At 34.5% G+C, this 12,630-nt stretch overlaps 1 protein-coding gene across 1 annotated transcript in view; it reads left to right on the forward strand.

Annotated features, from left to right (window-relative positions):
- pibf1 (progesterone immunomodulatory binding factor 1) overlaps positions 1–12,630 on the forward strand; it is a 56,940-nt gene that overhangs the window by 41,627 nt on the left and 2,683 nt on the right. The window contains exons 14-15 of the mRNA XM_073842985.1: positions 3,003–3,133; positions 5,443–5,527. Coding sequence (XP_073699086.1) covers positions 3,003–3,133; positions 5,443–5,527 — 216 coding nt within the window. The remainder of the gene's footprint in view (positions 1–3,002; positions 3,134–5,442; positions 5,528–12,630) is intronic.

Below are 12,630 nucleotides of genomic sequence, written 5' to 3' on the forward strand. Positions count from 1 at the left end.
CGAAAATTCGCGCCGCGTTAACCAATCAGGAGCTTGCTCTAGTAGTGACGGAGGCAGAAATCCAAAACAATAATGGAGGACAAAATCACCGTTGCTGTCTGTGGTTACTCGGAGCTGTACGATACATCTTTATACTTTTATAGAAACAGGAATAAAAAGGATCTTGCTTGGAAGAAAGTGAGTGAAGAGGTCGGACAATCTGGTAAGTTTTTAAAAAAAACGCTCTTTACTCAATCTGACCTACATATATATACATATTGAGACTACAAGCAAGCTGAAGCAAGCTAAAGCTGGCAAATTGAGCTCATTCACCTATTTTACAACTACTTTCCCGCTGACGAGTGGCAGACGCCCCTCCCATGACGCGATTTCGCGTCTGTTGTGAAGTAAATGTCACGCGCGAATGAAGCGAGGTGTGTTCACACGGGGCGCAAGCGTCAACGCTTCCCATTGACTTTGAATGGGTGACGTCAAGCTTTGCCGAAAGGAATTGTGGATCCGTCGGCGGCGCTTCACTCGCGAAGTTGAGAAATTTTCAACTTCTGCCGCGAGCAACGCCAGTGAAGCGCCGCGTCAGCCAATCAGATCGCTCTATGCAAATACATTGGCCAGGCGGCAGCCAATCACGTTCATCCTGTTCAAGAGCAGCATTTCATTGGCTGACGCTGCTATGACCATAAACGTCAGCCACGCCTTCCGTTAAGCGTTGACGCTTGCGCCCCGTGTGAAGCGTCCAACTACGCGCGAATAGCGCGATTTATTCGCGCAAGTCGCGTCTGGTGTGAACGCCCCATAAGTTATGAACTCGCAGTTCTGACTTTTTTCTCAGAATTGCATGATATAAACTCACAACTGTGAGAAAAAAACTCAGAATTGCAAGATAGAAACTCGCAATTCTGACTTTTTTCTCAAAATTGTCCATTTATATCTTGTAATTGTGATTTGAGGTTGTATCACAGAATTCATAGAAAAAAGTCTGAATTTCAAGATATAAACTCGCAATTCTGAGAACATATCAGTCTTTACAGCTCTCAATTGCGAGTTTCTATCTCACAATTCAGAGAAAAAATATCAGAATTTTGAGATATAAACTCATTGTGAGAAAAACAGTCAGAATTGTGAGTTTTTATGATATAAACTCGCAATTCTGACTATTTTTCTCAGAATTGTGACACATAAACTTGCAATTGTGAGTTATAAAGTCAGAATTCCAAGATATGAGCTCACAGTTTTCTCAGAAATGCATGATTTAAATTCACAGTTGTAAGTTATAGTCAGTATTGTAAGATACAAACTTGCAATTGCAAAAAAAATTCTCAGAATTGCAATCGCAATTATGACTTTTTTTCTCAGAATTGTGAGTTTATATCTTGCAATTGTGATTTGAGTTTATATCACAGAATTTTGAGAAAAAAAGTCTGAATTTCAAGATTATATCTCGTAATTCTGAGAACATATCAGTCTTTTTTTCCCTCAGAATTAGACTTCATAGCTCAGAATTGCGAGTTTCTATCTTACAATTCTGAGAAAAATGTCAGAATTTTGAGATATAAACTCACTGTTGTGAGAAAAAAAAAGTCAGAATTGTGAGATACGAACTTGTATTTGCAAGGAAAAAATGTCAGAATTGCGATACAAACTCATTTGATAGGAAAAAAAAGTAAGAATTGTTTTTATGATACAAACTCGCAATTCTGGCTTTTTTTTCACAGAATTACATAAACTTGCAATTGTGAGTTATAAAGTCAGAATTCCAAGATATAAGCTCACAGTTTTCTCAGAATTGCATGATTTAAACTCACAGTTGTAAGTTATAGTCAGTATTGTGAGATACAAACTCGCAATTGCAAAAACAATTATCAGAATTGCAAGATATAAACTCTTTTATAAACTCAATTATGACTTTTTTTTCATATCTTGCTATTGTGATTTGAGTTTGTATCACACAATTCTGAGAAAAAAAAAAGACTTTCAAGATATAAACTCGCAAAGAAAATTTCTTTAAAAAACTTGCTGGTAAATGGTAATTAATAAACAATTAATGAAACTATATAAAACTATAAAACTAAAAATAGATTTTTTTTTTGTACATTTTGTACATATAAACATTGAATATTTATTTTTAGATTGTCTAAAGATTACAATAAAACATGTAAGATTATGAAAAATAAACATTTTACAATTAAATTAAACAGAAGGTTCAAATGCTCACTGATGTTCAGAAGGAAACAATGCATTAAAATCAAGGTTAATTTAACTTATTTGGTCTTCTGGGAAACATGTATCTTCTGTAGCTTTTAAAAGGAATTACTAAATGAAAAAATATATGTTTATGCAAAATAGGAAAAAATGACACATCATTCTGTTCAAAAGTTTTCACCTCCAGGCTCTTAATGCATAGTTTTTCCTATTGGATCATCAGTGATTGTTTGAACCTTTTGTAATAGTTGTATGAGTCCCTCAGTTGTCCTCAGTGTGTAAATATGGATCTCAAAATCATACAGTCATTGTTGGAAAGACTTCAAATACACAATACAACTGCTGAAAAACCAAAGAATTTGTGGACCCTAAGGAATTTTCTGAAGAACAGCGGGCAATTTAACTGTTCAGGACAAACAGTGAACTCATGAACTACTATCGCTAAACAAAAAAAAAACAAAAAAAAAAAAACACAGCTGTGGATCATTCAGGTAACAACATAGTATTAAGAGTCAAGTGTATGTAAACTTTTGAACGGGGTCATTTTTATAAATTCAACTATCATTTTCTCTTGTGGACTATATGTCTTTTATGTGAAATATCTTATTCAGGTCAGTACTAAATAAAAAAATAACATGTAATCCCTCATCGTTTGGTAAAATAATTAACATTTTGCAGATTCTGCAAGGTGTATGTAAACTTTTGACCTCAACTGTATGTAATATCAGTCAATAAACATTAAGATACTGTTACATGATGCATCCATAAGAAATGATGTTGATTATGTTTCTTTTTACATTCAGTTGGAGGCAGCCAACCAGCTTCTTCAGCAAGCCCAGCAGCCGCACAGCTACCTGATTGAGACCGTGCGCCAGAGGGACACTCAGATCCAAACACTGAAAGAACGTCTCACGCGATTAGAAGAGGAAGTAAGGTAAAGGGGAAGTAAATGATTATCACAGATTTATGGATACATCCTGTTTTGATACAAGAGTACATTTGAAATCTTTACAAAGCTTTTATTTTGAAAGGATATAGGTGGAGTCGCCATAGAATCGTTGCCATTGTTTTCTAACAATAGTCGCAACGGTTTTTGACTACTAATGTGCATGTTCCAAGGTATGCATTTGTATCGGCTGAAGAAAGGTAGTAGGCAATATCTGAAATAACTTAAATACATTCCTCATTGAGGAGCAAAGGTAATGCACCTGCCAATAAAGGTCAGGCTCCATCTGACAGCTTTTTAGTAGGAGTGCATGTGCGTGCATGCATATACGGCTGGATGGTTTTTTTCTTGGCTCTGTCACATGTCAATGACAGCTACAATCCCTTACCTGCATATGCATACTGTACAAGCAGGTTTTCTCCTGTATTAGTGTCTTTAGACGTCCTCCTGGGGCTAATGTGAAAAATATGTAAATGACTCTCCTATATATCAGCATCTATAAGACTTTATTAGAAGGTCGGGGGGACTGTTCTTGGATAAGGATCATTTCAGAACTTTATCTTTATATCAAAGGTTGCTGTGCAGTCAGTGAGGTGTATGCAATTCATTTATCGCTCATTGATTTCACATTCGTTTTATTTGAAGTGTTTTTGCTTAACTAGTTCTGTCAAGCCCTATATGTTAAGAGTTTGTTCACAGCTCAGTGTTAATTCTGTAGAATTGGTTGGACACAGACAAGCACTTTCTGCTCACTATGTTTGTCAGCACTCATTAACCATGCCATATGCTTGACGAAGATTTGCTCTGTTGAAATGCAGTTTTTGTCATGTATGACCTTCAGTGCTGTATTTCACAAGAGAAACAGGTGACTTTTAAACTCATGTGCCATGAAGAAAATTTGGTGTACAAACAATTCTCAATCAGAAATTGGTGGTAAATTTCACAAATAATTACAAAGCATCAGCAAGTAAAATTAAACATGAAGGTAACACCAATTCTCACTATTAACTAGTTAATAGCCTATTATTACCATATTAGCTGTTTATTAGTACTTATTCTATGGGCCTGTTACATGCTTGAATCTGATTGGCTGACGAATGTTCTATTGACGTGCATTATTTTCAGGGAAACGCACGTGGAACGTATTTCCAGGCATCACTTGGCCGCATTACATGTCTATATCACTTCACCACACGATTTCAGTTATTTCAAAGGTCCTTCCTTACAGCCCAAAACAGCTAAATAACCAAAACCCACAATGCCACTGGGCAAACAAATAAACACAGTAAACAATAGGATAAAAACAACAAATTATTTCTATGTTTTTGCCACAATATTACATCTTATTATGTACGGAAAGCACATACACTGTTTCTCCCACTCTCTCACCCTTACAGACGCACACACATAGTTTGCACACACGTTAGCATACACGCTAATGTTGTTAGCGCTGTTCTGACGATTAACAACTTAAAAACTACATGACATTTCTCACAAGCGAGATAACAACAGCGTTGTCTTGAAGAAAATGAACTTAAATTTTCTTGAGAGGTAATTCATGATCTTAATCTCTCTCTCACTCTCTCTTTCCGTCTCCCTTTCTATCGGTCTGTCTAAACTTCATTTTTAACTGATTAGTTTGCTATCAACGGCTCAAGCGTCGTTACTAGGTATAAAATGACGTTTTGGAATTAGCAACAAAGGCTTTGGATGAGCTGCATAAGAAATTAATCCTACACACAATAGCGGTTTAAGGACAAAAACCGGATGAATGTCTTGAAATATATCATCTGATCGATGTCTTGGGGCGTGGGAACCATAGAATAAGCAAAATAATTGACTCCGCTTTGCGTCAAGGCTACATCATGATTTTCATTATTGCATTATTTTCTTCAACGGCCTGTCGTAAATTATTCCTTACTTATAAAGCACATATTCTGCATGACCATATTCTACATCCCTAATTCTACCCAATACCTCAATTTAACAACTAATAACTATTACAAAAGCAGCAAATAAGGACTTTATTGAGGCAAAAGTTGTAGTTAATAGTGGTAATAGTGAGAATTTGACGTTAAAATAAAGTGTTGACCAATATGAAGTTTTGAAGTGAAAAGACTGATATACAGTAGTATTTTCTTATAAAACACTCTCTAGTAATCTAATCTAGAACGACCTATTCTAGTTAAGTCATAAAAATTAAATGAATTTTGTAAATGCATTTTGCTAATTACTACACAGACTTGTCAAAGCTCAAGACATCTTCTCTTTGACACTTTTTGTGTGAATTTTCACAGTGCACTACGGAAAGAGAAGATTACACTACTGCAGGTGAAAAACAACATGGCTGCAGATTTGGAGAGACTCCTGAACCACAGAGAGGTAACTGTTTTGTCAGCTGATTTAAAAGGAATAATACAATTCTCTGTCTGTTTTTTTTTCTCTTGAATAAGAAGTACCCAAACCAAAATACAAATTGGCTTCCTTTCATACTTTGAGAGAAAAGAATCTAGAATCAATTAATCAATCACCTTTATTTATACAGCGCTTTTAACAATACGGGTCATGTCAAAGCAACTTTACAGTATTAAATAGGACAATAGTGTCAATAGTGCGAAAGTTCAACGTTGCAGCAAAGTCATATTTGTAAAGGACTTATCTGGTTCTCGTGGTCTTGCACCAATGATGATCTGTCTCCGGGGCTCATCTAGTCTCCGCTGACATTCAGAGGTTGTCTCTAGGTGTTGATCCACCATCTGGATCCAGGGACTGCAGTGACCATCTGATTTGGATATAGACTGGATCTGCCGGCTATGGTGACCTCGGAATAAGAACAGGTTACCATAGCTGCCAGATCCGCCAGAAGAACCTTAAAGGTTCATCCAAAAATTAAAATTCTGCCATAAATTACTCACCCTTGTGTCGTTCCAAGCCTGTAAGACCTTCGTTCATCTTCTAAACATAAATTAAGATATTTTTGATGAAATCTGAAAGCTTTCTTAACCTGCATAGACAGCAATGCAACTGAAACATTCACAGGCTCAGAAACGTAATAAAGACATCATTAAAATAGTCCATTTGAGATCAGTGGTTCAACTGTACTCTAGGGTATAGTGGTGGACGGTGATGTGAAAAAGAAGAATTGTTAAATAAAGTCATACTTTTTGTTATCTGTGTGCACAAAATTTATTCTCATAACTTTTTTAAGATTACGGTTGCACCACTGATGTCACATGGACTATTTTAACGATGTCCTTCTGGGCCTTGAACATGCTAGTTACATTGCTGTCTATGCAGGGTCAGAAAGCTCTTGGATTTCATCAGAAATATCTTAATTTGTTATTTAAAAAAGGAACAAAGGTCTTACAGGTTTGGAATCACATGAGTGTCAGTAATTAATGACAGAAGTTTCGTTTTGGGCAAACTATCCGTTTTATTGTGTCCTTGTTTATTTTTACAGCTTCTTTACTAATTTGTGTAAATCTTACCAAACCCAAAATTTAGATTTGGATGAGTGCTGTGTTTAGTTTGCTAAGATCAGTATCCCACGATGAACTTCCAAGTCTTGGGTGGACAGAGTCATACACATGATTAAGCTGGAATATTGTGAGTCATACTGTACTGTACTGTACACTAATCTTTCATTTTACAATTCCAGTGTCAAAAATCCCAAATGTAATTCATTAGTAATATGTTACTTTCCTATTTCCCACAATGTCTAAATAACGTAGATATCATAGAAACCGTTAACCTTTAGTCCTAGACTAAAATGTAAGTCTGACTGTTTCAACTGAAAAAAAAACTTGCACTGACTGATGTTAAAATATATTAGGTGCCTTTGTTTTGTCTCAAGAAGCACAAGGCACTTGTATAAGGCAAAGCCCTGTCTATGAAACAGGTCTATAAACTTTGTAATAAATGTAAAAGAAAGTATAATATATTAAAAATATATAATATACATTTTAAATGCTGTTATTGATCTCCAGGGGACATTTGTTCAAAAGTTACTTTGATTTGGCCATCATATTGAATCAAATCTTAAAAATTGATTGTTCAAAAGAAGTATTCTGATGTCAGATTAGATCTCAAAATCCAGTCTTGGTTTTGATTTGGATTAAATACTCAGTTTGTGTTGTTCAAAACGTTTTAGTAAGATTGGGATACGTTTGATCCAATAAAACTGGATCATTGTGATCCCAACAGAAGAGTGGATTTCAAAAACAAAAAATGTAATAAAACTTTACAAATGGTCCAAAAATTGCAACATTTTAACATACTATATCCCCAAATGCCCAAACAGCTGTCAATATCAAACAAAAATATTATATTTAATTAAAAGTTTTTTGGGGTTTTTTAATCACTGATTGTAAACTACATTGGCACCATCTTCAGAGATGGACTAGTCAGAAATAGTTATTTGTGAAAATCCAATCCAATCCAATTTTGCTTTGAAAAACCAGCATAAAAGTACGAAGGGTTACCTGATACTGGATACCAAAACATGGGATTTCCAAATCCAGATCATTCTGATCCAGATTAAACTTTTTGAACAACTGACCCCATATCAGAACATCCTATGGGGTGACTCACAATGACCATTAAAAAAAACCTGATACTGTAACATGTTGTAAATACAGTATAACATATTAGAGATTGTTCGGTCAGAGTCAATCCCCAGCATGTCCTTCAGTCTGACTAATTTCTAAACTATTTTTCATAAGTCATTTTGGCAATGTGATATCATGACTGATGTTGAGTTGAAAGATTTTTCTTTTCCCTTTTTTTTATTTTACATTCTATTATTTTAGCTTGGCAAATTTACTGTATTTTACCATTAACCTTTTGTCCACATTATCAAGCAATTTTAATGCATATTTATAATGTTTTTAGAAAATTCTAAATCATTAATTAGTAAAAAAAAAAAACAGTAACATGAGTTATTGCTCACTTAAAACCTTTTTTTTTTTTTTTGGAGGAATGTAATGATGCATTGTCCATTTAAATGTGTCGACACATGACAATATTAAGAGAGTAGTTCCCACAACAAACACAAACACTAGTTTAGGTGTGTCCTGTTTCACTGTCACTCAGTCACCCAGCCTCCCTTTCCAATTAGTACTTACTGTACGTACCTGCAGTTTACTCTCTAAACAAGTTATACCTTCGTCGAAAACCTCCTAGCAAATTAGGAATCTGCAGCTGTAGTAAATTGATCAATGGATGCCTCAGCTTTGTATGTGTAGGAAGCTTTCAGTACAGCTCACTTGCGACAACAGCTTTCCTAGAGGTTCCTGAGATGCACTGAGTAACTAGAAAATCCAGTCTCTCAGGTCAACTGTTTCCCATGCTCAAGTCAGATTAGTAATCTTGCTGCTTGTGGTTGTTTTTGACAGACAGCTAAATACATTGCTGCATTGAGGGGAACCCATGTGTAACGCCAAAATCTACTTGACCCATGGGTTCTGGATTTAGTGTTTTGAATGACGCAACAAAAAATTCCTTTTGATGGTTAAATGAATGGAGTTGTCCTGTATCTTAAAGGCACATGAAGGTACACTGACATGTTGAACTCTTGGGATATTAAGGGCAGGGCGTAACAGATTAAGCTCCGGTGCAATCTAGAGCTATTTTCAACCAAATACTGCTGGCACACACTGTGCCGACTTCACAACTTCCAGTGGCATGTTGGCAGAAAGCATGCAATCCTCACAGACAGCTGCTCCTCACTGGCGCTTTTTGGCATGCCAGCGCATATGGTCGTGCAGTGATAAATAGAAATATTGAATGACTCTTACGCATTGGGCTGATCTACATTCGCCGCTGAACCGGCCGGTCATGTGCTAGCAGGGGATATTTTACATTGCCGTCGTACGTGTGAATAGTAACCGTTTGCATATAACGCTGTTCACTACATATTGCGTTCCTTTAAACAAGTTGATTTTTTTTTTCTGTAGCAGCATTCCTGTTACATAATTTGGAATGTCTGCCCCCTTTTCCTCTTTTTACTCAAGGCCAAGTATGTACAGTTTTTTTTGTGCCGTATTCTGTAGTCTTAAAAGTATCTTCTATATCTGTCAGCAGTGCTTTTTTTGTTTGTTTTTTGAAAAGCTTTCTGGCATCTGTGATTTTTATCTGCATGCTGGAACACGAGTATCAACAGCATCTCACAACGTGATCTGACATTACAGTCTTTTTCTGTAAACATTTTTAATTTATTCACACAAGTCAGGTAGAAACATGACTTTTTTTTCTTTCTTTCTTTTTAATTCCAAATCCAGCCACAAATTGCTGATAGGTTGTAGCTGAGACAAGACTGTGGTTTAACACAGGAATCATGAACATAAATTACTTATTAATATGCGGTTGTCAGCAAGTATTTGTTTTTAGTATTACCTTACAGTAAAACAGCTTTTTATTATTTTTATTTATTTTATATAGTTTTTGGTAGCGCTTTACAATAAGGTTCATTAGTTAACATTAAGAATGAGCCATACTTCTACAGCATTTATTACTACTGCATTATTAATATCAAAAGTTGTGCTTGTTTTCATTAGTTAATGCATTAAAATGAACTAACAATGAATGACTGTATTTTCATTAACTAACATTAACAAATAAACAGTAAATTAATTACAGCATTTATTAATCTTTGTTAATGTTAATACATTAACTAACATTAACTAGTGGAACCTTGTTGTAAAGTGTTACTTTTTTAATAAGTATGACTTTTTTTAATAAATATGAAGAAAAACGTTGAAGCGATATTGGAGTTTCTCTCTTTTTAAGCACCCTTACATCCTCTGTGCCAGTTTGTTTAAAAACTGAGATACTGGGTAATTATTTTCTTTAGTGACATGTATACAGAAACATTTTTCAGCAAACCTTATCCGTTCTCAGAACTATATGATGACTCTGATGACTTCAGAGTATTGAAAGAACAACTGTTGTGTTTGAGGGCGTTTCCTTCAATTGATTCAGAAGTATTTACACTAAAGCAGGGTTGTGTGTGTTTTGTAGAGGTACTCTAAGGGCGCCCCTTGTACTGAAGAGGTTATGAAGAAACGCCTCCAATTACCACTGAACTTACTGTATGAATGAAGTGTTTACATGGACCCCCAGGCTTCTCCGGCAGGTTTCTGTAATGTTTTTTTGTATATGTGTGGTGTATTGTGAGCCACTTCCAATTAAATATAAAAGAGAGCGATAATGAAAGAAAGAGAGGTAGAAAGAGAGCACGAAAGAAAGAAAAGTATCTGCAAAAAACAATTGCACATATGTGACCCTGGACCACAAAACCAGTCTTAAGTCGCTGGGGTATATTTGTAGCAATAGCCAAAAATACATTGCATGGGTCAAAATTTTTGATTTTTCTTTTATGCCAAAAATCATTAGGAAATTAAGTAAAGATCATGTTCCATGAAGATTTTTTGTAAAATTCCTACTGTAAATATATCAAAATGTAATTTTTGACTTGTAAAATGCATTGTTAAGAACCTAATTTGGACAACTTTAAAGGTAATTTTCTCAGTATTTTGATTTTTTTGCACCCTCAGATTCCAGATATTCAAATAGATGTATCTCGGTCAAATATTGTCCTATCCTAACAAACCATGCATCAATAGAAAGCTTATTTATTGAGCTTTCATATGATGTATAAATCTCAGTTTTGTCAAATTTAACCTTATGACTGGTTTTGTGGTCCAGGGTCACATATAGGAATAGGTCATCCACAAATGCAAATAATGTCACTTATTCACATTCATGTCATTTCAAAGACACTGAACATGTCTGCCAAGCTCCAGTAGGGTTAAAAAACACCATATTACTTTTAAAAGTAATGTATTACAATATAAAAAGTAACTAACTGCAGTACTTAGTTACTTCTTATGGAAAGTAATGCATTGCATTACTTTTGTGTTACTTTTTTTCTCTCCTGGGCTGGGCTTGCCAACAAAAAAAATAATAACAAAAACAGTAAATCAAAAACGAACAATAAATCCAAATAAGACATAAAGAAACACTAAGGTGATTTTTGCTTATTTGTATGGTTGAAATGGACCATCAAAGGTCAGCAGTGAGATTAAATACATAAAGTATATTAATGTTATTTAATAGATTTAATTAATGCAGGTTTGTAGAATATTCTGAGTTTGCATTTCACACTTTTTAATTATTTCTAAGAATATTGAATCTGTTTTTGCACAAGTGGGATGAGTAAATACATGTTGACATTTAGTCTAAAACTACAGAGAGCATCATGTTTACACAGCACACACAACGCCTCTGAACTTACGATGGAAACAAGAGAGGTCTCAGTCAATAAATGAGAAAGCAAAGTCACTTGCATTACTTGTTTGAAAAAGTAGCTCAAATATTTTCTTGTAAATTTCAAAGTAATGAATTACTTTACTAATTACTTGAAAAAAGTACATTAAAGATTACATTACTCAAGTTACTTGTAATGCATTACCCCAACACTGTTTATAAGTGATCCATATTATTCCTAATGTCTGTCTAGCTCAAATATATATGAAGTCTTTTAAAGTACTAACATATGAAAGTATTGAAAATGTGATACTTAATTTTGAACTGTCCTGCAAATGTTTGGTTACAAGGCATGCAAAAGCAAATGTCATTTGGTGGCTGTAACTTTTATTTTTATTTATTTCATAATCTGAACACAGTTGTAAGTAGGATTTCAGAACTTCCGTTCAGCAAAGTGGAAGATTTTTATTCCGGTTTATTTGTCCTTTTCCAAACTTTACTAATTACTTAACTTAATCTGGTTATATAACCAAAGTTACATTTAGACATTAAGCAGACACTTTTAATCAAAGCAACTTACAAAAGAGGACAATGAAAGCAATCACAATCAACAAAAGAGCAATAATATGACAAGTCTCATTTAGCCTAACGCAGTACACGTAACAAGGGTACGTGTATGTAATAAATAAAAATTAAATAGAATATTTTCATTTAAGTTATATAATGTGTTACCTCCAACACTGTATATAAATAGTTTGTATTATTCTTATTATCTGTCTAGCTCCAAAAAGGACAAATAAAAAATAAATAAATAAACCCTATAAGTAGCCCAAGCAACTATATTTAAAGGAGAAGTTCACTTCCAGAACACAAATTTACAGATAATGTACTCACCCCCTTGTCATCCAAGATATTCATGTCGTCTGTCTTCAGTTGTAAAGAAATTATAGTTTTTAAGGAAAACATTTCAGGATTTTTCTCCATATAGTGGACTTCCCTGAGTGTGAACTTCCAAAATGCAGTTTAACTGCGGCTTCAAACGATCCCAAATGTAGTTGTAAATGATTTTAGTAATTTTTTTTTTTAATTATAATTTATATACTTTTTAACCTTAAACACTCGTCTTGTCTCGCTCTGCCTAAACTCTGTTTTTTTTTTCTGGTTCAAAGACAGTTTGTCTTGCCTATGTCGAAAAACTCCCATCTTATTTTCTTCCTCAA

The sequence above is a fragment of the Garra rufa genome, chromosome 6 (assembly GCF_049309525.1).
Source record: "Garra rufa chromosome 6, GarRuf1.0, whole genome shotgun sequence".
Classification (NCBI taxonomy): domain Eukaryota; kingdom Metazoa; phylum Chordata; class Actinopteri; order Cypriniformes; family Cyprinidae; genus Garra; species Garra rufa.